At 39.8% G+C, this 26,797-nt stretch overlaps 1 protein-coding gene and 1 long non-coding RNA gene across 6 annotated transcripts in view; one reads left to right on the top strand and one right to left on the bottom strand.

Annotated features, from left to right (window-relative positions):
- arhgap32b (Rho GTPase activating protein 32b) overlaps window positions 1–26,797 on the bottom strand; it is a 130,838-nt gene that overhangs the window by 18,249 nt on the left and 85,792 nt on the right. For 3 of the 5 annotated variants that reach the window (XM_051937142.1, XM_051937141.1, XM_051937144.1), the window contains 7 exons: window positions 23,805–23,942; window positions 22,751–22,843; window positions 19,838–19,960; window positions 18,531–18,608; window positions 14,394–14,475; window positions 12,812–12,862; window positions 11,876–11,950 (listed from right to left, as the gene is read on the bottom strand). In XM_051937142.1, coding sequence (XP_051793102.1) covers window positions 11,876–11,950; window positions 12,812–12,862; window positions 14,394–14,475; window positions 18,531–18,608; window positions 19,838–19,960; window positions 22,751–22,843; window positions 23,805–23,942 — 640 coding nt within the window. Of the gene's footprint in view, window positions 1–5,507; window positions 5,943–11,875; window positions 11,951–12,811; window positions 12,863–14,393; window positions 14,476–18,530; window positions 18,609–19,837; window positions 19,961–22,750; window positions 22,844–23,804; window positions 23,943–26,797 lie in introns of those variants that run through there. The other 2 variants (XM_051937143.1, XM_022204564.2) reach the window with 2 other exon arrangements.
- On the top strand, window positions 1,327–7,974 carry LOC127530470 (uncharacterized). Its single transcript, XR_007937044.1, has 3 exons — window positions 1,327–1,452; window positions 3,525–3,611; window positions 7,731–7,974. It is a non-coding gene; the product is annotated as an uncharacterized LOC127530470 (long non-coding RNA).

The raw sequence follows: 26,797 nt of genomic DNA on the forward strand, positions 1-26,797 counted from the left end.
CATCAGTTTTGCATTTGTCTTCCAGGGTACATTCCTTTAACTGATTCTAAACACAGTCACGAATGCAGTCCTTCCATTTCTTTCATGTGTTTCGCAGACTTATTTATTTTACCTGCTTGAGACGTTAGACCAGAATAAACGCACGAGGTGAAATTTCAAGTAGAAATTCAATCAAATAAATGATTAATCTTCGGTGAAATACAGCTTCTGTTTGCTGTCTGCTGCCAGACTGAGCTCTGCTTCGCCTGCAGTACAACTGAAAGTAGGGCACTGCTTACCAAACTCAATCTCCAGAAACAAAATAAGCTGAGTTAAAGAAAGCTAAGTCTGCATTGTGCATTTGGAAGATAACATGATCACAATTACAGTGCCTCAGCAGCGTCTTTAGTTGTTGCTCTTCAAGCCATGGTTTATCCGAGGTATTGACACTAGGATGACTATTCAGACGCGAACACATTATCAAGATGCACACACGTGCCGTTATGAATATGATTAGTAAAAGAAGCCATGCAAACACAGCTGCTGTGTGAGACCTTCCTGCCCAGAGACCATTAGGTCAAACCTAATGAGAGGCTGCCTGTTTTGCATGGTAAATAGACAATATGAAAGCAAACTGCACACAGCAGACTTAATTGACAGTCCGTCGAGTACCTTCAGAATGCAAACATGAAGACCAGAGTAAAACTAATGAGCTGACGGGAAGCAAAAGTTACTTTGGAGCTCAATTAATTTAACAGTGTACTCAGGGACAATGCATGAGGAAGTGTTTCAGAACCACTGTGGCACTGACATTTAATACTCTTCATTTACATTTATTACTTTACATCAAACACAAAGATGAGGCAAAAAAGCCTTTGTGGGGCGAAAACAAGGATAAACATCCAGTTCACTGTTGTAGAAGGGGTTCCTGCCAATCTGTTCTGTTAACACTGAAAACTGTTGGACAGATAAAAGATAACATCTCTCCTCCTGGCAGACAAACCACTTCTGAAACAAGGCGAGTCTGTTGTGAGGAGTTTTTAATAAAGACACAGGACACAATCATCCCTGAACCTACAGCTGGCCTCTGTGCCAGCATCCAAAGAGCCACAATTCACCCATCAGGGAAAAATTCCTTCTGTGCTGCTGTACCAGCACACAAAACCGCTGAGGCAGCTTTGTTTACTTACTGTTGCGGCATCAAAAAGGGTCTTCAGTGTCATGTGAGGGAGGATGAGGAAGGAGGGGGGCTGACTGTGCGACTGTGTTGGCTAACACTGACACATTGCTTTTATTGAGGAACCCGAACTGACTGTGAGACGTGAGGAAGAGGAGTGCAATGACAAGCATGACTCTCCAGAGGACAGACAGAGACTCCCATCTGCTTACTGTCAGAGCAGATGACAGCCTGAGGGCCGAGCGCACTCAGCACTGGAGCTGCCTCTGACACACTCCCTGCTGAAACCCAGCTGGGTAAGTGGCTTTTAGTTTAAGGATAGGGGGACTGATAGAGGCTTAACAATCACTTTCTATGATGCTAATTACATGATTTATCGCTTGGGGCACTTAAGGTGGCACTAAGGGGGTATTCTAGTGATTTAGTATTGCGAGCCGCATAATTTGAAACAGAATGAAAATTGAAACAGCACTTTAAAGCTGCTTCTTCAATTCTGTGCTAAGAATATTTTACAGTGGAGGTCGGAAACTTTCAAGATGAACATTCTAAATTAAAAACTCAAAGTCCTCCAAGACTCGAAACGTCAAACAAAATGATCAACATGGCTGATCAGGAGAAAGCCATCTTTCAAAGGTAAACAGCATATGTATATTTGCAACATCAGCAAAAAAAAAAAAAAGAAGAGGAAAATACATGCCAGATACCAAATCTGTCACATCTCAGTTTAGTCAGAACATTAGACACTGTAGCCCAACAAAGTACTGTAACGTTTTGGATAGCTTGTCATTTACTAAGCCTAAATAAGCCACTTTTTGTGGATGCTGACACACTGAATAATGTCAGAGTGTCTGCTCTTCTGAAGCTGGGGTACATGAATTTCCAAATTCAGGACTGTCCAATTCCCATCCCAATTTTCCAAGTAAATTTTGAAATCCAAATTTCTGAGTTGTCAGGAACGTAGCATGAGTCATTGTTATGGAACCAACTCCAAAAACACTGGATCTGGATGTTTTCCATGACACACTTTCATTAGAGCCCCTCTGCCAGGTTAATGTCTACTTCTTCTTCACACCTCCAGTTTCAATTTCAGGCCTGCAATTGTAAATTTACAGCCTGCAACACAGACTTTAGACCAGGCTCACACTGCAGGAGTTCAGGGCTGATTTACTTTCATTTCATCCCTCCTGAGAAGGAGGAGAAATCTGGTCTTTGATCTTGGTTATCACTCAACCCAGATTATTTGATATGAATGTGAAGAGTTTACAGATCCAGTTTGAAACCTCCTGAACTGTTTGCAGACTTATTGGACTGCCCAGTTTGATATTTTCAAATATAAATGACACACCAAGAGCAATGCAATCTGTTTTCAAGCAACACTATATGTTCCAGCCATTGAGGCTAACATTAGCTACAGGTAAACTGGTAGTTAAAATCTTTCCACCAGTTCTTGCTGAAGAATAGACAAACTGTGTTGACGGCAACTACTTTCTTATCCAGACTTATTTATCTTTCGCTGCTTTTGGTTTTCCTCTGTGCAAAGTGTTATCAACATTACAAGTTATTGCACCACAGTCTCCGTTTTGACAGCCCTGATTATTTCACACAACCATAAAGGATGATAATGTGTAAAGTCAGTGGCATGACCTTTTAACACAAACTACTGAGACAAAAAGGTATCTGGTAAATGTTTCTGGACATCTGTAAAAATTCTGAACTCATGTGTCACACCAGGAAGAGGCTCAGGTGCTTACGGGCAGAGAAATGAGACAGAATTAGACATAGCGTCAGGTTTCGGTGTCTGCCTTTAACTGCCTGTATTTGTGACGAGGCTTTTCCCCGGTGCGAGGCCGGGCTCTGATCATCAGGGGCTGAGCAGAAGGGAGGCCAAGCATTACACCAGGAACAATTACAGACGTAATGGCAAACATCATGATCTCTTTCCCCGCTCCAACCCAAAACCGACTGCCTCATTCCTTTCAATTAGCTGGGAGCTTTGTACATGACGCAGATTGGAGGAAAAGTCCAACTTCATAGCAACACAACAGAGTAACGCTGCTCCCAAAAGTAGATCAGTGACACCACACAGCCAATCAGCAGACTCTAGCCTGAGATATTTGATACAAGACCTCTGCATGTCAGTGTTCCCTGAATACAAAACCAGCAGTAGGCGTGGCTGCAGCTCACTGGGGCTTCACAATGCTCTCATCACAGCCTTTTCACTTCAACCAGCACCCCCTTGAGACTCAACAGCTATGCATTCCCATGTAGGCGGCGGGGCGGGAAATTCAAAAGCTCTCTCGTTCTCTGTTGCACTTTCACCAAAGAATTATGTTGATGGGCTCAAAGCACGACATTTCTGGATTTACAGATGTACAGAAAGCTTTTCCAAATGGACTACATGTTGGTGGACTGTGATGAGGTCCTCACATTAAAGCCGAGTCTCCCTGGGACAAACGTAAGTGTCTGTGAACATCGTCCTTTTTCGAAATAAGCACTGTCCACCAACTTATTTAAACAGCTGCAACATCCAAAGACAAAATACTGAATCTTCCTCTGTGTTTCTTTTGCTTAGAGAAACTTCAGGAACTCACAAGCCAACTCTATTCACAGTGTTGCTTTCTGATGGCTGCCATTGACAGCAGGGCATTTGTCCATAGAGAGGCAACTACTGCAGAAATAATGTTTGCATTGCTTAACAAACTAGCAGAAGGGTGGAAGACACTGTGTTTACACCCATTAACCAGTGTCTTGTTGGTGTTTCTACAAGGCTGTTCAGTATGTAAACAACAGAGCAGTGTCTGCCTATGAAAAGGCAGTCATGAGTGATAGTGACCTCTGTTTGCACAGAAGAGAACGTGTGTGCAATGGCAGCAGGAGAAAATGCCTTTTTTGTTACTATTTCTGGGAGGAAAGAGAGAACAGAGGGGGCGATGTCAGCTGGGTTGTCAGTGTAGTCTCTCCCAGTAATTATGCCAAATGGTGTAACGACACAAAAAAAAATTAGCATTGCTATAAAACACATTTTCAAACAAGTGGGCAGGAGCTATTCATATATTAAATTACAAAATTAAATATGAAAAGCAAACAAGCAAGCATACACTCATTGAACACTTTATTAGGAACAGCTGTGCGATCTCATGCAATCCACTATAATACATTCTCAGGTTTTGTTGACTGAGTACCTCTTAATGCACTGTAGTCTACTACACCATCACCATAGCAACACCTCATAAAGTGGAAATATTGCCTTTCTAACAAAGTTAAAAAAAACTCTGAAAATGTACGAGCTTCATTAAAGTAGAAGTGACACTACCATTCAAAAGTTTGGGGTCATCCATGCAATTTCATATTTTCCATGAAAACTCACACTTTTATTCATGTGCTAACATAATTGCACAAGGGTTTTCTAATCATCAATTAGCCTTTCAGAACCATTAGCTAACACAATGTAGCATTAGAACACAGGAGTGATGGTTGATGGAAATGTTCCTCTGTACCCCTATGGAGATATTCCATTAAAAATCAGCCGTTTCCATCTAGAATAGTCATTTACCACATTAACAATGTCTAGACTGTATTTCTGATTAATTCAATGTTATCTTCATTCAAAAAAAGCTGTTCTTTCAAAAACAAGGGCATTTCTAAGTGACCCCAAACTTTTGAACGGTAGTGTATATCATTGCTGCTGCATCGGACTGAGCTAGACCACACAAGTGTTCCTAATAAAATGTTCTCTGACATCATATTCAAATTTCTCTGATGGAGGACTGAGCTGTCCTTACTGACCGGTACTGTCTGTTCTCAGTATCTCATTTGCTCCTTTATTACACCTTAATGAATATTTAACCACATGACTGTCGATACTATAAACCAAATATTTCAAAAATGGCTTCTTTTTTTTTTTTTAACCTGACATTAATCAGAAGTGGTACACTACAGTCAAAAGTTTGGACACACTTTCTCATTCAATAGTTTTCATTTAATTATTTTATACACTGTAGATAAATACTGAATATATCAAAGCTATAAACGAATACACATGGGATTATTTTGTAAACAAAGTGTTAATCTTCAGTATTGATCTACAATGTACAAAACAATACAAATAAATAAAAAAAACATTGAATGAGAAGCTGTGTCCAAACCTTTGACTGGTAGCGTACATTAAACAGCAAAAATAAGGCTCGTAAACACGTGGAAGGAGAGAGAAGCTGGAAAATGTGGAGTCACACGGGGAAGGAGCAATCATTTTCCACCATAATTCATCTCACATTCCTCATGTGGCCACAAATAGAGAAATCCGTGCAGTAGAAACAGACAACTTCACACAAACTCTAACGCAGTTTCTTACCTCAGCTCCATAACGCTCGACCTGCCTTCAGGCTTTATGACAGGATTCGAAAAAAAAAAAAGTACAAGGTACAACGTCTGTTCCTCCTCCGCTAACTGAAAACCTGCCTAGAATTACGACTAAACTTCCGTGAAAGCAGTGAGCTCTCTTGAGGTCAAGTACAAGTAGTTTAAAGTTGAGACGAAGCGATAAAGCAGCGCCGCAGACTGAGCTCAGACTGTCCGCTGCTGCTCCGGTCTGCCTCTACTGCCACACCGTGCTGCATTCAGGGGCTCCAGGAAATATGGACATTACCAGTTGTTTAACCCGTAGACGCACGAGTGATTGGACCCTACTCTCTTCCATAAGCGGGTCAAAAATTACCCATATAAAAATCAGTGTGTTTTAGTGCCATTTTTGTCATTTGGGTTAAGAATAATAATTTGTAATATTATGTATATTGTACTTTTGTCCACACAAGAATGATTTCATGTTTGAAATATGTAGATTTTCACTTTATACCAGATTTTGAACATTTTGATAACTGAAAAAGAAGAATATTAGACATAACAGCAACGGAAGAACATCAGCATCCATTTTGTTGACATTTTTCCACTCTTCCAGCTGTTGCTGCTCTCCATCCCTCCAAGTTTGTGCATCACCACTTTTATGATATTATCAGCGATAAAGAGTTTGGGGTAGGAATACAATTATTACAATTTCTTTAAAAGTATACATGGTAACTTAAAAATTTAAATGGAATGATATCAAAAACATGTTTTTTGAGGAATAGCAGAAATATGAAATGAAGAAAAGTTTTCATTACAAAGATATTGCAAAAAAAACAACAACAACACACAAGCACACACAAAACGACCTCATTGGGTCATTGTTGACCCAGCTATGCATCTAAGAGTTAAAGCTCTGTAAAATACTTTTAAGGGGATATGTTAATATTGTTTCCATCTGTTTAAGTCAGCGTCGTTTGTCACTCAGACATAGGTCACTTTTACATGAATGTTTCACACAGATTCATTCACACACACTGACCACAGTGACAGACAGAACCACTTTTTTGTTATAAACTCAAGAAGGTACAGTTTGCAACACTAATTAATAAAAATGGATCAACGGATGTGGATGAAATTTCAGGGAAGGTCAGAAATGACACAAGGACCAATTGATTAGAATTTGACAGAGATGCTTACAGTCAGGATCCATGGACTTGTTAAGGATTTCTGTATCACTGCGAGATAGCAGCACGGCGTCACTGTAACTATGGCAACAAGTGAACACTACGTCAGCTGCCTGCTGATGATCACGATTGTGATCCTACTACAAATCGACTGCTGCGGAGCACGAACTGTTTAAAGATTTCATCCGTCAGAAATGATGCGGCTGAGCAGCCTTGGCGGTATACTCTCTGAGTGCTTTTCTTATTTATGATTTTGATCAGCTGTCTCTTTTCCCACCTGTGAAGTTTTGTGTGGAAATGAGGAAAAACTCTTTTCTAAATCACTTACACAAGTCAACGTACTCCTGCTTATATGTGCCTATTTGTTAGTGTGACGTCATTTCAGACTGCGCTAAAAGTGATATGTACATGTTATTAGGTCTGACCCAGTAAGATTTCCATCAAAGACTTTTACAGAAAATGAGCAGAGGGCTCATTTCAACATGAAGCTGAAATGTTTGGATGATATGAGATTCCTGAAAAGGAACACACATCTGAAAGAGGCAAGTGATAAGTACAATTGAAGGATTTTTTTTCAGTAAGTCAACATGACATAGTGAGAGAGTCTAAACACTGGTCATCACTTGTTGACGCAACTTTCATTTTCTCTTCATCTAAATGCCATACACTGCTGCCTGCGTTTCATTTCTTACAACTGTGCAACACTGCAAAATTTCCAACAGCATTTAAAGGCAACACAGGAGTCAAGCAGCCAAGAGAGGAGCTGGTGGTTCACTCAGTGGAAAATGCTATTTGACACTGCAGACACAGGCGCACACACCTAACGAATCGTATTGTCACGTTTATTCACTAATGAAAATAAATGCTTTGTTTGTAACTATACACTTGGGTGAATAGACTAACTGTGGAACTGTCTCCTTACATAAGGTTCAAATAAAATTGTTACACACCCCTGAGACTGGATTAGGAATTAAAAAGTTGGGTTGATATGCAGTTCCTCTGAGAAAAGATGTAATTTTAAAAAATGACCCGATCTAATCTCGTTTCAGGGACTCCCCACACTGGGATTTAAAGAGAGCTCCAACTGGTGTCAGTACGGAGGGCAGACTGACTGACTGACCCCAAGAAGACCACTGTCACACTGATTCAGTCCAGCTTAGACTAAATGATTGTAACCTAGCACTGACTTTAAGCCAGCTCTCCCCTCTGAAGAACCCCTCACTCCCCTAAAAGCATTATCTTATTAATTCCTTAACTAGCTTAGTCCCCATCCAGACATGTTGAGTCAAAACAAAGTCCAAGTAATTTGTTGCTGGTCCAGAGTCACAAGACTGTGGTCAGACTCTTCTGCTGCATGTGATCACTTCAAGTTGACACGTGTTTAACAAGTTACACATTACTTCTCGATGCAGCACATTTTCTTAAGTACTGTACTAAATTACTGGTACTTTAATGTACATATTCATTTTATGCTGGGTTACATTTTGACTCCACTACAGTTCAGGAAGGTATTTTCGTACTCGTGCCATGAGCTTATAACATACATTACATTAGCTTGACATCATGTGTCAGCTCTAGTTCAAACAAAGGGATTTCCTCTTTACCTTCCAGATGTTTTTATTTTTACAACTGCTTGAAATCTAAAGACATTAACTTGCAAGATTTCAACAAAAGCGCAAAGTTCAGTTTAAAGTCCAAATGACAAAGACACATTTGTGTAACAGAACTTTAGTTTTTCTTCTCTTCTTCTACCTCATTAATCTTCTATCTCGTGACTCGTTCAGGGGGACCGAAACCCCAGGTTGAAAACCACTGGACTACACTCCGTAACAGACTGAAACATAATTAAATCTAGGTTCTTGAAAATCTACAATAGCAGTAAAACATATACACATTAATGAATTGATATTAAAATATTACTACAATGTATATCAGTCATAAGGACCCTTTTTTGCAAAGCCATTTTTTTCATGTTTGGATATTTACAAATTGCTGATAATAATTCTGTACCTGAAGTGGGACTTTGAACGCAGCTCTATTGATGTAATAAAGTATTTTTGCATTTTAATTGGCCACACTTTTCTTTCCTGTGTAAGTGACATCATGCTCTATGAAACGGTTTTCTCAGAGTATCACCTGGCACTCAGTCCACTGCAGAAAATCACTATGAAAATCAAAACTAATTCAAGTGAAACAAGTTTGTTTTGCAGAGCACAGTTCATATGGGATGTCTCCAACAGTGTCACCAATGGAGAAGAAGTATTTCAACCAAGAAACAAGGTGAAATGGTGACCTCTGGAAGTACACAGTGAAACTTATTAGCAGTTTACTTCTGACATGATCATGAGGAGCTCTAATAGATGCCTTGGGGCTGAATAAACAGGATGGGATTACAGTTTCCTCTTCTCTAAATCAAATTTATATACAATGTCCAATGTTTTGTAGTTTTATTTGTTTGCTGTGTGACACCTTGAAAATCAAATCGTGGAATTACAATTTTGCTGAAACCGTTGGAACGCTAGGAAGGCAGTTTGACTGACACAGACATGTGAGTAAAACAGCAAATAAAGTTGACCTTTGGGACAGCTCACCACTGAAGACACCAGCCATCTATGAACCTCTGGGGAGATGGTGAATTCTTAAAATGACAAGTAACCCATTTTTATGAGGGTGAAAATACAACTTTTCCCGGGTTTGTAAACCTATGAAATCTTAACTGTTCAGCTAATATATGACACAGAACTTAGTTGTGGGTCCCAAACAACAATTAAGTGAACTCTGAAGAAACTCCGATACAGTGCAGCAAAAATCTTTAGTGAAGTCTAACCCAGTTTCTACGACTTTAGTCATTTACTCCGTGTATTAAGAATACTGACGAACCCTACAGCTCACAGATTACAAAACCAGAGGTCTGTAACTGCAGCCAGCAGCAATATAAAGACACAATGCAGCAAACACACAAAGTACACATGCTAAGATTTGCTTTTAGGATCTATTTTGTGGTTAGTGAAAATTTGAACATCTTTTTCTCAGAAATGACATATCTATATGCCATTATATTTCCTTTCTAATAAAACAAATTACAGAAATTCACATATTAGCTATAATTCAGTTTTAACCAGATAAGTATTTACTTAGTTTTCCTTTGGTAAGCAGGAAGCAGTAAGTTCCTGCTCCAATATCTTATGCCATATAACAGGTCAGGAGCTTTGTGTCAGATCATGCAGCTGGTATTTTGCATGCATATTTATAATCTATTTGACTGCTGGTATGTGGAAAGGAGGAGGAAATGTATTTTGCAGCTGAATGCCAGAAGAGCAGAACAACATGTTGTTTGAAACCTAAACTTAGACACAGCAGTAAATATAAATGTCTATATGCTGGTTAAACTCCTGTACATTTGCAACAACACAGTTAATGTAACAAACTGGTTTCTCTAATTAGACACCAGTGCAGATCACGATGTAACACAGTTCAGCATAAGTATACAACTAGACATGTTTAACAGCTGTTTACCAGTTCGACTGACAGGAGTAAAGGTAAAAACTGCCCTTTTGCTTTAGGCGCTTAATCAGTTAGCCTTAGTTGTTAATATATAATCAAAAGTACCCCCCTTTCAACAAAGGTTCAGTCTACAGCAAGTCTCATACTGAAGCTCCAGGACAACACGTTGCACACGGGATCTCGCTTAGTGTCAAAGTATCAGGAAATGATCTGAGATCCTCAGGAACAGGAGAACAGATCTTACTCTGTCTCACACATTCTCTCCCCATTTCCTTTCCTCTCTGCCTCATATAACCAGCTGTCTTGGCTCATGTACGCACACAGCTGCCCAAATCACTGGTCCCCAGACATGACGAAGCCTGAACTGAGGGGAGCAGAGGCGGGTGGGCTCTACATCTGGGTCAAATCTACTGGGGTGTCTGGGGGACAAAGACGTCTGACCATTATTATTTATTAAAAGTCCACAGTTCTTCATTTTCAAACTGATGTCAACAAAAGAGTCTATTTTTATTGTCAAGGAAGTGGACTCCAATCCCAGCTTCCACTGCAACACAACACAAGCACCAAGACCAGAGGACGAGTGGCTCCACACTTGTATGGTCTTGATTTAAACTGGAACAGTGCAGCATGTTAACAATTTCCATCGTTTTACTGGGAAGCAGCAAAGGTTAGTGGTGAGCAGAGCAGATCTAGCCAGAGCAAGCATATTTTTCCAATGCTGTGTGGCTCCCTGCAGGAATGTGCTCTTTCAGTCACCATGGAGAGAGAGACAGAGATTCTTACTGTTGCAGCACAAAGCTTAACGCTCAATGGATGGGTTTACAGGCCCCCTCATTGTAAAAGGATTAAATAAATCAAGGCTGGTCGAGACCTAGCACCACGGCACCCCTGCCGTGGCCTTTCAGCTTCGACCAAACAGACACACACAAACACAGCTGGCCCTCATCCAGACACAGGGTACATTCAGCAGCTTTGAGAAATGCTGTAGTAACCTGGCTTACCCCTGAAGTCATTTGCATACACCTTGAGGGGCCACAACAGATAAAAGAATTGAGGGCTGGAGGGATAAGACTGTTCTCTTTTGAGAGTGTGTTTGAAAAGTGGGGTACTGCATCTATTCACAAGACTTTAATGTACAGTATTTCTATTCTTTTCTACAGACAGATGGCATGCAAAACAGGCATAGAATGTACATTCAGGCAAATCTACAACATATCCATAACACATTCACATGATAAGAAGGATAAAATAATGAAGAAATAATACAGACCTTTTCATATAACAGTTCAAGTGAAACAGAGTTTATACACAAACACTGGAAAAAGGCATATTTCCACACCACTGTGCCACGCATGCCTGACTGTTACACTACAACAAGATGTTTCTAAAGGCTAATTAGTCCAAGATCAGAGTGTGGAGATTATGTGGGTAAGTGTGTTAAAGGTCACCGACAGGACAGTTTATGAGGCTGTGAAACTTGTTCCTCTACCGACGCAACACCACAAAGTGCACAGGACTATTTTTGTGTGACGGGCGAAGCTATAACCCATACTACATTCCCAGTTCAAATCTACTGTGACAGAGACACAGACTAGTCGTGTTAAAGCTACATAATGCAAACACATCACTCGAGGGTGAGGAGTTAGTTAATGGGTGGCGGTGCAACAGACCAAGAGTTTTTTTTGTCTACCTGAACTTAGGCTGTAGTGGTTTAGCGGGTCGGCCACCCATGCACTGTCCTGTATTACACTCTCCATCTCCAAGTCTGCATGCATCCCGATGGACAGATGGACCAACAGACATTGGGATGGATGGATGATGGAGACATGAGAGAATCAGCAGAGGGAGAGAAGCACTTCAAGTTAGAGAACAGAACAACTGTGTACTTTGGGGACTTTGAGTGTGTAAAAACTGTACAAATAAAAATTCTAAGTAATGAATTATGCTCAATGAAAACGCTGTGCATTTATCGTCTAACAAATATTGTATAGTATTTACTAATCTTCAAATGAACATGTGTTCCTCCATGAGAAAAGTTAGAATCCTTAAGATTTTCAGAAAATTAAACCTGGTTTTTGACTTACAGTAATTTTCATAACGTGTGGCAGTGTCCGCCATTCAAGCATGAGATTAAAATCATCTAACTACACGTAGAGGATGAGCAAGACAGGATGCAGCATGTGATTCAGCACTATTTTCTGTAGTTGTCAGATCACTGGTTTATCGTGTACTCTCCACCAGTACGCTAAGCAAACCTTTCCTTCTGCAAATGATTCACATTAAAGTGTAGCTAAACAACAGATTTAAAAGCAGCTTTTTGCTTTGTTGCATCTTTAATCAAAGTCAAACTCCATTTTAATCATGAAGAATGGTTGAAAATGACCAGAGTTAAAGCAAATTCCTGCTGATTGCAGAACTCTTGAACCTGTAGCATTAAAGCGTTAACAATCACAAATCAACCAGGACTGAAATCTTAAGGATTAAAACTTGACAATAAATATTGAAAATTAGTGATACAAAATATAAAAGTGCATATGTGCAAATGCTTGTGTGTGTCAGTGAGCCAGTGAGTGTGGGTGGGTGGGGTGAGTGGACAGGCAGGTGAAGTGTGTATACCAACACGCACATGGGGGGAAGAGATTCCAAGAAGCAGGCTGCAGGCCAGAGCAGGGGGAGGCTGAGGCAGAGGAGTCACAGTCAAATGCAACAAATCAAGACACATGCTAAACTCTACTGTGCATCCCTGTGCAGTGAGACAACAACAGTATTAATGATGCACTGAGGCAGTGGAGGGCAAACAACGCAAGTTTTATAAGATACACAGGCAGCTGAAACAGCATTCCACTTAGTTATTCAACAGTTGATAACGAGCTTGGTCCAAGATGTGCTCATTTAGTAATGCAAATATTACCAACAGTGGAGCATCTGCAGGATATAGAAAACTAAACAGACTTGGCTATTATTATGTAAAATATAAGCCCAAATAATCAAGAGCTTAAGAACTATTCAACGTTTATGATGGATAACTTTTACCTGCATCTAGAATATCTAAATTATGTACTTGACCTGCAGATACTCGAAAGAAAAACACATGATTAACCCACAAGGACACATGCAAAAAACAAACATAAACCAGCAACAAGCACTGAGACATTGCTTAAAAGCAGGGGAGTGGGCAAGCAGATACAGTCAAGCCTTGAACTGAGGAGTGTGCCATGTGTGCACTGCAACATTTAACTTTTAGGATGCATCTGAGATCAGTTACAGCCTGAAAGGCTCAAAAACTTTGAAAATGGATCGCACATCAGATACCCTGTACATACACGACACCCCCTCCCCATTAATAGTGGATTTGTCATGTTTTTTAGCTGTGTCATCCATAATCCACACTGAAGCCAGCAGGATGGCTGTGATACTGAGTCATACTGGTTTAATCAATGTTTGATTTGGGAGTAGGGGTGTGGACTAGTACAAGACATTAAGGTTTGGTCAATAAAGGGATCGTTCATGGCAGCATGACGTGAGCAGCTATGTTTGATGACAGCTGCAGTGTGTAATTCAGCGTGCGAGGAGGTGAGGACAAAGTTCACATTCAACTCAAAGCCTCTAACATAGCTGTCAAAAGCTGTTAAGTGTTCTCTTTGATTCCCAGAGGGTTTATGGTATATATTTGTCTTTGACACTCTTCGGAGTGTGCTAGAGAGCTTATCTGCTATAGATTAGCACACTTATTTGCAACGGATTTGCATACTGCTGAGTCAATGTAACATGATGAGCAGGATATTTCAGCCGACGATGTGTCAGAATTATGGCTTTCCTTTCACACTAACATGGTGATAAACTGAATCATCTTTATACTGGTGATTATGGATAACAAATCTGCTCTGAAACAGATGGAGACCTCTCATAGTGCTCTGCATATTCAGTTTCATTTATAAAGGTGGACTTGACTCTGCTAAACATATATAATAGATCAAATGTTGTTGGCACATAGCAAATATCTGTTGTTTCTAACAAAAAATCTAAACCCTGAAACACACAAACGTGCACACACACACACACACACACACACAGCCAAATCATCCATCTGAGGCCACACCATTTCCTGAAAATGCGGCCATATCAGTGAGACCTTAACTGCCATCAGTGATAACTGCCTTCTAACACAATTCCTGTGAATGGTTTGAGTCGAGGAGGAGGAGCAGTACCTGGTTTGGGCACAGAGTTGGTCATGGACTGCGGCACTTTATCATTTATGAGCTCCACACACTCGCTGGGAAAGAAGCCAACCTAGAGAGAGTACAGCAGTGAGAGAAAATCAACTTTTAGATTGAAACATACACACTGAGAAAGTATCTATAGGTGTGGCTGTCACAACAGCCATGCGATTTCAAAATTAGCTGAGCTACATTATTATTATTTTAAAATTTCTATTTAATTCGTAATGCTTCAGATTAATTCTATCTCTTTGATCAGGGTGAATTTAGCTTGGTAGTAGGTTTACTACTTTACTAGACAACTAAATAATGTAAAAAAGGTAAAATAAATAATGAATATAGACAGCTTTGTGTTGCTTGTTCTGCATTATTTGCATATGTATACCAATTACATTACACAAAGGGTAAAAGCTCACGATATAAACAGCACTTTGGAACAGTTGCGTTTTGTCTTTAGGGATTTAAAGTTGACACCAAACACACTCCACCTCTGGCATCACTGACTGACTACCCCCTAATGGACAGAGGTGGTACTGCCACTGTGCTACTCTGCTTCTGCTGCATCAATCTGTTGCCAAAAACAGTCCACGACTGAGTTTTCCTTTGCTTTTAGTTTTAATTTAGAAAGTGCAAGTCTAATACACATAGAAGTTTAATTCTCAGGAATCAGTGGACTCATAGTCAACATCTATAGGTAGAAAACAGCCTCTGCATGTCCTCATGTGTTCAGAAGAAGAAGCTGTGTAAACCAGAGAAGGCCAACTGTCTGTAGCTGCTGAAATACAACCGAAGGCATCGGTAGAAGCTGCTGGCTGCCATCCTGCCAGTGAGGATAAACTGCACAACTACTTCTTGTTGGCAGAGAGCCAAAAGACACAAGAGAGAGGGCAGCAGGTCACAGGAGGTTCAGGCCTCAAACCCAGGCTTTAGAGCAGCATTGAAGACATTCTAAAAAAAACCCAAAGACATCTCTTTAACCTTGCCTAGTTTTTTTTTAACAGCTCTAGTTATTTCTAGGTATTCCTACTCTTGCTTAATGCCTCAGTACACACAGGATCCAGTCTGCATTGAATTTATGCAAATGTGCACATTTTTCATTGAATTTATGGCAGTCTATGAGTATGTACTTGCTGGACTCAAGCAAGAGCTCATTGTGCATTCAGATCCTGGACTGACGTGCAGATGCTAGGGATGGAAATTTCGACTAATTTCCGAACCGACTAGTCGCCAATAAAATTAGCGACTAGTCGGTTCGGAAAACTTGCAATTTAACCCTTTAAGCGCCAAAGTCACAATATTGCGACACGCAACATTGCTGAACATAACAAGCCATAGTTTCAAGGGGGGTGTGTGAACGGACAGGCGGTGTAGGTTAGGAGAAATAAACGTGTCATCCGGAGGTCGACCGCCCCTGCTACATGTGCGTGTGAGGGGAGGGGAGGAGGAGCAATTCTCTCCCTGGCTGCTCAGCCTGTTTACAAAGAAGCTGATGCAGTGTCGCGAAGAACAAGGTGCATGATGCTTGATGCAGCGTTTAACCGACTAGTAAAATACTAAACGTTTAATAAATGAGTAGGCGGTTAAACGATTAAACGACTAGTCGCGCACATCCCTAGCAGATGCACAGTTCAGTGGCCAAATGTTTCCAAAATCAGGTATGAATGACAATGAAATGATGTTGGAATGCAGTTTAAATCTTTCTGGCACTACTGTATTACTCTTAGTATTTCTTATGATGCCCATCAGGTATAATGCTGCAATCTTTATGTCTCATTATCAGTATGGTAGGATTCATAGTGAACACAAAGGACAAAGGTCAAGTTTAGTATCTAAAGGGTGGCCAGTCTAATAAGTATAGAACTCCCTCTTCTTTTCCTTGGACAGTGTTTCTGTAGTGTAAAGGGAGGATACTAATTCAAAGAGAGAACTGCATTTACACTTTGGAAATACATGTATTATTGAATTTATCTTCCTTCACTTACACGACAGTCACATTAGGAAGGGAACTGTTCTAATGCACATGTAGGCATATGAAAAATGTTAAAAGATAGATCCTTTAAACCATGACACCCTACTGTTGCTCTTAGACTAATCAAAGACTGTGTTCATTAATAATATTTTATCTAGTTGTAACCACGGTTCTATACTGCAGAGGTCTATATATAATTCATGTTTCTGTTCATCACTAAAATCTTCTGCCTTGTGTACCGTGAATCCCATCTGCCCTGTGTTTACTTTTAGTCCTGAGCTGCTGACAACTTTTGCAGGAAGATCAACTGTTGCAGTGACTTAATAAATCCAGCAGAGTACATACTCAATCTGTTACTGTATTTCCTTCTGTAATTTGCATAATTTAGTGCTATTGGCAAAAAGTGGAGATGCACGCCTTGTAAACACTCCAGTGATGCGCACACTGTGACGGCTGCCTGCTACATGTGTTTTGGAGGAGAATGTTAAATCTGTGCCCGAAGGAAGATTAAAAGTCTGTGGCTGGGTTCGGACCAACTATAAACGTATGTGAAAAACCACAGTCCCTCTTAATCATTAAAATAAAGCAAGCCAGACAATGGGTGACAGTTTTGGGGGGGTCCAGCAGCACAGGCTTGTCAGAAAAAGGTCAAGCACAACATAATGCATCATCCAGCCGCGAATTTCTGTAGCCAACTGAAGGCATTCAGTCAGGTACATAAATACTTGGACACTGACACGGTTTTCCGCATTTTGGCTCTGTATAGCACCACAATGATTTGAAATGAAACACAGATTCACAACATATGTCATCTCACAGCGCATAGCATAGCAAAGTACAGACCATACGAATTATAAACAACCTCACCAGATGAAAACGCACATAGCACGCTTGAAATGAACTCTAGATCGTTTATCTGCTCCTTGTAAATGAAATAATGAGGGAGCAACGCACATCTGGCCCTGGAACAGCTGAGTAGCGAACTGTTCAATTACTTCTGTTCACTTAAAAAGGTGGAGGGGTGTTCTAATTTCTCCACCATTCACCTGATTTGGATTTAAATATCCTCAAATTAAAATGAAAGTCTGCACTTAAACCCTGATAGTTTCATTTCAAATCCATTGTGGTGTTGTGCAGAGCCCAAATGCTGAAAAATGTGTCAATGTCCAAATATTTATGGGCTTGACTAGAGAGAGGCCCATTCCTGGTTAATCATTTTCTAAAGTAAATGACCCATTTCTACTATTTACGTTGCAATTACTGTGATCACAGATACTACATGGTAGTTGCTGCTGTAAGTAAATCCTGTGTGAGAGTATTACAAGCTGCTGTGTTTAGGCGTGTTGTAAGCCTTTAAGTGCATTAATCTTTTATTCCAACTAGGCTTCCTGGATCATATTTCACTGTCTAACCAGTACCTAAAACTGAACTAACACAGCCCCCCATGTAGCTTTAATGCTGGCCTGTTTTCTGCCTGAATGCCCACTTAGCAAGCCTGACCCACAGTGTTTTGTACACACTTCTCTGGGCGTAACGTATGTGCACACACTTAAAGTGGACATACTGCCTTCCTTCACGATTATTAACCTTCATTAAAAAAAAAAAACTTGCATTTTTCCCCCTTGAGCAGTTTGTTTTTGTATTGCTCCTAAAAGGATTCACGCTGAAAACTCAATTACACGTTACTCATGATTTGATTTTTCACTGCATTTCACCTACAGGTAAAATGTGAAGTATCATAAGAAAACAAAATGCTGAGAAACCAGGATTTCTAGAGTTGATACTGAAAGGACAATGGTGGATTGAAACACAAGTCGTGAACAAAACCAGTTTCGGTGTGTCATAAGATTGCACAGAAGACTGTGTAGGAATATGAATCAGTTCAGTCTTACAGGGGGGAGGCAGGCGCACCCTGTAATCTGCCCGAGAGCTTCACATAAAGGAGGATTTGTATCTTCCTTTGAGTTCCAGCAATCTCACAGTACTTGAAATCTGCTTTACAAAGCAACATTCTCTCCTCGTCCTTGAAAAACCTCAAGTACAAATCTAATCAAAAGTCAGACAGACGGAGGTAAAGGCTAACAGACAAAACCTGTGTGTGTAATGAGGAGGTGTGTGGTTTTGCCCCCAGGCTTTGAGGTGGTTTGTGAGCGGCATACCTGAAAGCCATGTTTTCCCCTCCACCACGTGGTGTCCTCTTTAGGGGGCATGTCAATCACTGACACGATGTCGCCAACCTGCAGTGAGGAGCGCACAGCAGAGGAGATTAAAGTTGTGTCTGACTGTCAATAGATGACACCAGTGTAACTAAAATTGAAACAGTTACACAGCGAGGCTTTAACTTTCAATTTTGGAAAGGATTCTTCAAAGCAAGGCAGCTTATCCTGAAGTGTATTAAGCTGCCATGTTAGTTCACACTTAACATTTGTACTGAAGAAGACATCTTTATTTCTCGAGCAGTTCTTTTTCTCTTTAGTCACTGTCGGCAGATAAATGCAGTGCTACAAAATCTTCATGCATCAAGGGAAAACAGATGAGAACACATCTGTGAAGAATTCTCTCTGCATATTTAGAGACGGAAGAACAGAAAAATTTGAGAAATCTTGATTTCATACATCCCACACTGTATTGTATATACCTTGCCTCCTTTGCATATACTGTAATTCTTAATATAGCCTTGTTTTATACAAAGCATAACAGCATATACAGCAACCATCAGTCCTGTGTTCTAATGCTACATTGTGTTAGCTAATGGTGTTGAAAGGCTAACTGATGATTAGAAAACCCTTGTGCAGTTATGTTAGCACATGAATATAAGTGTGAGCTTTCATGGAAAACATGAAATTGTCGGGGTGACCCCAAATTTTTGAGCAGTTGTGTATGTACATTTGATTTTACTATTATTGTTATTATTTAATTTAGCTTATCAGTGCACCGTCCAGTGGCAGCTATTTATATTTTCTTTATTGTCCCCATGTATGATGACAATAAAGCTATTCTATTCTATTGTATTCTAAAATGTGCTTAACTTAGTATCAATTATTTACAAATGCTTAAATAACCAGACACAATTGTGCACAGTGGGCTTGCTGTTCTTCTAGTTTCTGGCTCAGTAACACAACATGGGTCTACTGGGAACTGTAAGGTCATAATTTGGGCCGGCAGTTTTTATGTTTTGGAGAAAAATATCAAAAAAACTCTTTACTAACATAATATAAAATGGATCACAACCAGAATACTTGTTGAAACAGTTTATAGAGAAAGTCACGTGCTGCTGTAGTGGATGGTGATTCATCTACAACATGGCAAGTAAACTCCAGATACACACTTCAGTTTTTCAGAAGGACAGATGAAAGATGTGGTTAATCAGACATTGCACTGAGTTGCTCAAATTAGTGAAACAGAAATGACGTTTTTGTTCCTATACAAAATAATGAATGAATGAATGAACTATAGCTGGTGTCACCTCGAAGGACAGCTCGTCTGAGGCCTGGGCGATGTAGCGCTTGATGACATGGGCAGCAGCAATAGCTGGAACGTTGATAGACGACTCTTCGTGAACCAGCAGATGATTCCCCTTATTGTCAACCTGGTGGACACACAGACATACACACAAGATTCATCACTTAACGAATGACTGCGAGGGGTTAGACAAGGTACAGAAACATGGTAATTTCATAACATAATTATGTTAACTAATTTCATAAGTAGCTGTAACCTTTCTTTCACTTCTTTGGTTCATTCATGAAAAGCAAATTCGGCAACTTGTCTACCAACTTGCTGAGGAGTTTTTGGAATTGAGAAAAATGTATTTATAGTTAGGACAAGTAGACGTTTGTGCCGATATCTGTTAAAAGACTGTAGGATTGCTACAGTAGTGCTATAGTATTTACATATACACACGTGGACAAAATTGTTGGTACCCCTCAGTTAAAGAAGGAAAAACCCACAATTCTCACTAAAATCACTTGAAACTCACAAAAGTAACAATAAATAAAAATTTACTGAAAATTAAATAATCAAAAACAGCCATTACTTTTGAATTGTTGATTAACATAATTATTTAAAAAAACAAACAAATGAAACAGGCCTGGACAAAAATGATGGTACCTCTATAAAAGATTGAAAACTATTTGACCAGAGTGACATGATTAACTCAGGTGTGTCATTTAATTGACATCACAGGTGTTTCCAAACTCATAATCAGTCAGTCTGCCTATTTAAAGGGAGACAAGTAGTCACCCTGCTGTTTGGTGAAAAGGTGTGTACCACACTGAACATGGACAACAGAAAGCGAAGGAGAGAATTGTCCCAGGACATCCGAAAAAAAATGATAGACAAACATCTTAAAGGTAAAGGCTATAAGACCATCTCTAAACAGCTTGAAGTTCCTGTGACAACAGTGGCTCATATTATTCAGAAGTTCAAGACCCACGGGACAGTAGCCAACCTCCCTGGACGTGGCCGCAAGAGGAAAATTGATGACAAATTGAAGAGACGGATCGTTGGAATTGTATCCAAAGAGCCCAGAGCAACCTCCAAAGAAATTAAAGGTGAACTCCAAGGCCAAGGTACATCAGTGTCAGATCGCACCATTCGTCGTTGTTTGAGCCAAAGTGGACTTCATGGGAGACGACCAAGGAGGACACCACTGCTGAAAAAAACTCATAAAAAAGCCAGACTGGAATTTGCAAAAATGCATGTTGACAAGCCACAAAGCTTCTGGGAGAATGTCCTTTGGACAGATGAGACCAAACTGGAGCTTTTTGGTAAGGCACATCAACTCTATGTTCATAGACTCAAAAACCAAGCATACGAAGAAAAGAACACTGTCCCTACGGTGAAACATGGAGGAGGCTCAGTAATGTTTTGGGGCTGCTTTGCTGCATCTGGCACAGGGTGTCTTGAAAGTGTGCAAGGTACGATGAAATCTGAAGACTATCAAGGCATTCTGGAGAGAAATGTGCTGCCTCGTGTCAGAAAGCTTGGTCTCAGTCGCAGGTCATGGGTCTTCCAACAGGACAACGATCCAAAACACACAGCCAAAAACACCCAAGAATGGCTGAGAGAAAAGCGTTGGACTATTCTAAAGTGGCCTTCTATGAGCCCAGATCTGAATCCCATTGAACATATGTGGAAGGAGCTGAAACATGCCATTTGGAGAAGACACCCATCAAACCTGAGACAACTGGAGCTGTTTGCTCATGAGGAGTGGGCCAAAATACCTGTTGACAGCTGCAGAACGCTCATTGACAAATACAGAAATCGTTTAATTGCAGTGATTGCCTCAAAAGGTTGTGCAACAAAATATTAAGTTATGGGTACCATCATTTTTGTCCAGCCCTATTTCATTAGTTTGTTTTTTTAAATAATTATGTTAATCAACAATTCAAAAGTGATGGCTGATTTTGATTATTTAATTTTCAATAAATTTTTATTTATTGTTACTTTTGTGAGTTTCAAGTGATTTCAGTGAGAATTGTGGGTTTTTCCTTCTTTAACTGAGGGGTACCAACAATTTTGTCCACGTGTGTAATACCTTTCAAAAGTTTGGGGTCACCCAAACAATTTCATGTTTCCCATGAAAACTCACATTTAAATTCATGTGCTAACATAATTGCACAAGGGTTTTCTAATCATCTATTAGCCTTTAAACACCATTAGCTAACACAATGTAGCATTAGAACACAGGAGTGATGGTTGCTGGAAATGTTCCTCTGTACCCCTATGGAGATATTCCATTAAAAAAATCAGCCGTTTCCAGCTATAATAGTCATTTACCACATTAACAATGTCTAGACTGTATTTCTGATTGATTTAATGTTATGTTCATTGGAAAAACTGCTTTTCTTTCAAAAACAAGGACATTTCTAAATGACCTCAAACTTTTGAACAGTGCTGTGTGTGTAGTAATTCTGTAGAGACAAGTAAATGTGCGTTAGTCATCTATAAGAAAGTAATGCACTGTAAGGTTGCAGGTCTGTTTTAAACATCTCTTCAGTCATCATTTTTCTGTTTTAACTTCTTGATTGATAAAGGTCTGTGGTTATTATTATTTCATCATGATGTTTTTGGAGTTTCTTTTTGCTGCATTACATAACAATAGTAAAGCTCTGCAACACAACACGAACCACTGTATGGCTATTGTAAATGTGTTGTAACACTGGAGTTTTGCAGCAGGAACTAAACTGCTGATCTTTGCTTCACAATGTGCAGCAGCATTTATGAATTTCATCAGTAACTACAATATATGTATGTATGTAATAATAGTATAAAGAATAAGCAGCTAAAGCAAAAGCACTACCCTTTGGTAAAAATGTCACAGACCAACTTAAAAGTTTGGTGTACACCTTAAATACAGAGGACTGAGCAGAGTTACCTCCATCCATGTGAGAGCAGGCCCACAGTTGATCTTGTTGTCAGCAATAGCTGAGAGCCGGGAGAGGTAAGCCAACAACATCTGAGAAACTGACTAAAATGGAAGAAGACACATACCAGTAAGTCATTACATATATTACACATAGTACCACTGAAGACTAATGCATCAAATACTAAACTCTGCTCTTCTAATGCCATCAAACCATGTTAATTATTACCTTAAAAGTCTTGTTTCTTTTGCTATGCATTTGTAGATGGACAAAAGCAGCTAATTAAGGTGCTCTAAGAGCACAGTGCTGCAGTAAATCCCTTGAAATGAAATTTGCAGCTTTAACTACATATTACAAGGGAAATTTAATTTGATGACTTCTGGTACCACAGATCTGAACATTAATCTAAAGCTGACAGCATCACTTTTCTCAAGAAAGTATCTAGATTATCTAAATCTCTCTCACACAAATATCATCTGATGACCAAACACGTTCCACATTTGAAACAAAAAAAAGCAAAACATTAAAGGTATTCTATGCAGCAACTGGTGAAAGTATTACAGTGTCCTGCAGGCAGCTTTGTAAAGCTATTACTCTGAAAGCATCCTTACAAACAATACCCTCTCAGTGATAAACTGGTTTGACGAGTTTGGTTTGATAACTCTGCATTCTTTTCAGAGCCGCAATCTGACTGCTATGCTTTTGTCTGCCTGAAAATACATTTCACTTGTGGGTGGAAGAAGGAATAACTGGTAAAATATCAAGTTGTGCTTTTCAAAGACAAAAGCCATGCAGGTCATGTTGAACAGCAAAACACACTAAGTGGAATTGCTTTTATGTAGATAGCAGATACCCTGTTTTGTAGTATTTTTAAAGCTTATTGCCAACAAATGCTATCATTTATTACACTTGAGGGTTTGTAAGCATTGGATGAATCAATGAGTGCACAAACAAAGCAGTGTAAGAAAAAAAGGTCCGTTATCAAGTCTTTTTAAGTATGGCCATCATTCACTTCAGGTAAAATCGTGGAACAAAAAAATGTCTCGTGAAACTTTTTGTGCTTACCTCTGACTGATCAGTCAGACTGTCCAATCGAGGCAGCTCAGGCAGTTGTGAGAAGCGTCGGTCGTAGATGCAGAGGTGCAGGTGTTTGTCCAGCACACGGAAATCCTCATAGCTACGCTTCACAATCCAGCTTCGGCCCTTCAGAACAACAGAGAGCACATACCTGGTTGATTAAAGAGCTACATTTTTCTACTGAACTGCAGCAAGGTCGAGATCGGTACGCTAGTTTTTCGCTAAATAACAAGCTGCAGAGGACATGTGAAGAGAAAAAGAGAACCACACGAAAAGAATGTCTGAAACTAAATATACTGAGAATGTTTGGGACACCGGATTGAAAACATCTTCTAAATTAATCCAACAATCCATAGAGTACAAGAGAAACATGAACTAAAAAAAAGCACTGGATGTGCAATTCACTGTAAGTTATATACAATAATCATATAACAACAACAAACACCTTTAACTATTTCAGCGTGTCGTATACACATTAGTGAGGGAGGGAGATAAAACTGGGCTGAAAGGAGGCAGTGGAAGTGAGAGGGACAGTAAACCTGCTACATGTTATCTATCTGAATGTGCTCATTAGTGAGATATCAACAATCTGTCTCCAGAATCACAGCCTTCAACCTTCACAGGTCTGCACATTCTCCATACAACACTTCACATTTCTGACAAGAATTTCTAAAGTACAGATCAAAGTTTAAGTTTCATTAATGCATTTTCCAAACTCGCAGGTTGTAATTACACACCATTCATTTCACTACAATAAGACCATCAACTGACTGAACATGTGTAGCAGTATATTGAACACTCTTCCAGGTTATGATGCTTTGTTTAACGGTACTACCACACCTGGTTACTGGAGCATTAAAATGCAACTCTGGGTTACTTTTTTCCCCCAGAGTACTGTCCCCATGAAATCTTTCCTCTGCATATTCCTCTAGATCTCCAGATCAAATGAGGGAAACCTCAATGATTTATACTGAAATACAGGTTTGACTACATGAATGAAAGAATTAATGAAACTAAACCAATAATGGGTTGACAAGAAAGAAAATAGTCATCTATCAATCTGAAAACCTGGCATACTTTGGACACTTGACACTTTATTGTTGTGTTCCCCAGGGTCTGTTCTTGGCCAGCTGTTGCTCTTAACTTACACACTTCCCTTCAGTCAGGTCTTCTATTGTCATGCAGAAGACATACAGCTCTATGTTCCACAGCAATCCAACAATTCTGGCAAACTAATCTTTCTGTCTGAACATGACAGAAAGGTGTCGCTTATGGTGAGAACTATCACTAACTCTGCAGTCTCCCTCAGCTCTGTGCAGCAGTTTAGTGTCGTACAGCTCCGTTTTGTTCATACGAAGACGACTTTCAGGTCTTCACTCTCGCCTCTGTTACCGACTTTGTTGTCAGCCACAGCAGGCTGTTGTGTTACGCAAAGAAGCTCTGATAAACCCACTGTATGCTACCTGCTCAACATCAAAAGGAGGGCACACAGTTGGGTTCTTAAGTTTTCTTCTGTGCTTAACACAGAGATAATGTAGAATTGTAGTCAAACTCTACAAATAACATTATTAATACTGTAAAAATACATACAACCACCATTGGCTGTGTAAAAAAAGAAGTATGGAGCCACTGTGACATCACCCATTGGTTTGTGAACTAGTGTTTTGAAGCTTTGAGTTTGAAAATTTGGCCGTTGCCATCTTGGTCTTCTGAAATCTGACTTAACTGATCTGACAGTGACCTAGCGGAAATAATACGCAGCAATATGTTAGCAACCTGTCAACCAAAAGGTAATGCCACCCGAAATCCACTCTGCTTTATTAACAATTTTAGACTAAATTGAACCCTAATAAAACATCATACATTGAATTGTATTTAAAAGTCTTGAAATCAGTGGTGGAGACCACAAGCTCATTAGAAACACGTTTACTGATGCAACAAATCAAATAAGAAAAGCAGTAAAAGAGTGCAGTACTCCGTCAAGCTGCTCAGTTGTATGATTTCCAACGGATAAAATTTTTAAACAATTGGTGATCTGCAGCGGTCGATTTGTAGTACCAGCACAGTCATGTGATCATCAGCAGGCAGCTGATGCAGTGTTCACTTGTTGTCATAGTTACAGTGCTGCTGTGCCGCTATCTCACAATGAGAGAAATCTTTAACTGAATCCAAACTATACGATGCATCACTGCCAATATCTAATCACTTTATCCTTGTGTCATATCTGACCTACTCTGAAAATTTCATTCTAATCTGTTAATCCATTTTTGAGTAATGTTGCGAACAGACAGACAAACCAACACCAATCGTCACATTACTCTGCCAAGTTCCTTGGCAGAGTAATGAAAAGTAGGGCAATTTTCTTAAAGATTTCTACACAGTCAGACTTCTTTTTGCAACTGATGGAATCACCCCTTGCTGATTGACAGAGAGAATAAAACTTCAGTGTTAGCTTCACTTGTAGATCTGAGGCTACGTACATATTTTACATACAGTCAATGGAACTGATATGTCACCTTCGATGCAGCCCTCATGAAGAGCTGGTCCAGAGATCGAGACTAATTTTTCCACTGGCAGCACTGGTGCTACCAAATTTTCCTTTTCACCAGCGTCAAAAAATAATCAGCTATAGATCACTTCCTCACTGGAACACAGTTGCAGCAAAATAGATTGTGTCACATTTTCAGGCAGACTGAATCAGTGAAGAAGAAAATGTACTTCTTTCAACTACAGTAGCTACGTGTGCCGGCCAGAAGGTTATCATGCACTTGCACAAACAAGGTCATATGGTCTGTATTTATATAGCGATTTACTATACCTGCAAGGTACCCAAAGCGCTTTACATGATACATCACATTCACCCATTCACACACTGATGGCGGAAGCTGCCATGCAAGGCGCTAACCACGACCCATCAGGAGCAATTCGGGGTTCAGTGTCTTGCTCAGGGACACCTCGAGCACGATGGGGCGAGGATCAAA

Source organism: Acanthochromis polyacanthus, chromosome 17, assembly GCF_021347895.1.
Source record: "Acanthochromis polyacanthus isolate Apoly-LR-REF ecotype Palm Island chromosome 17, KAUST_Apoly_ChrSc, whole genome shotgun sequence".
NCBI classification, from domain to species: Eukaryota; Metazoa; Chordata; class Actinopteri; family Pomacentridae; genus Acanthochromis; species Acanthochromis polyacanthus.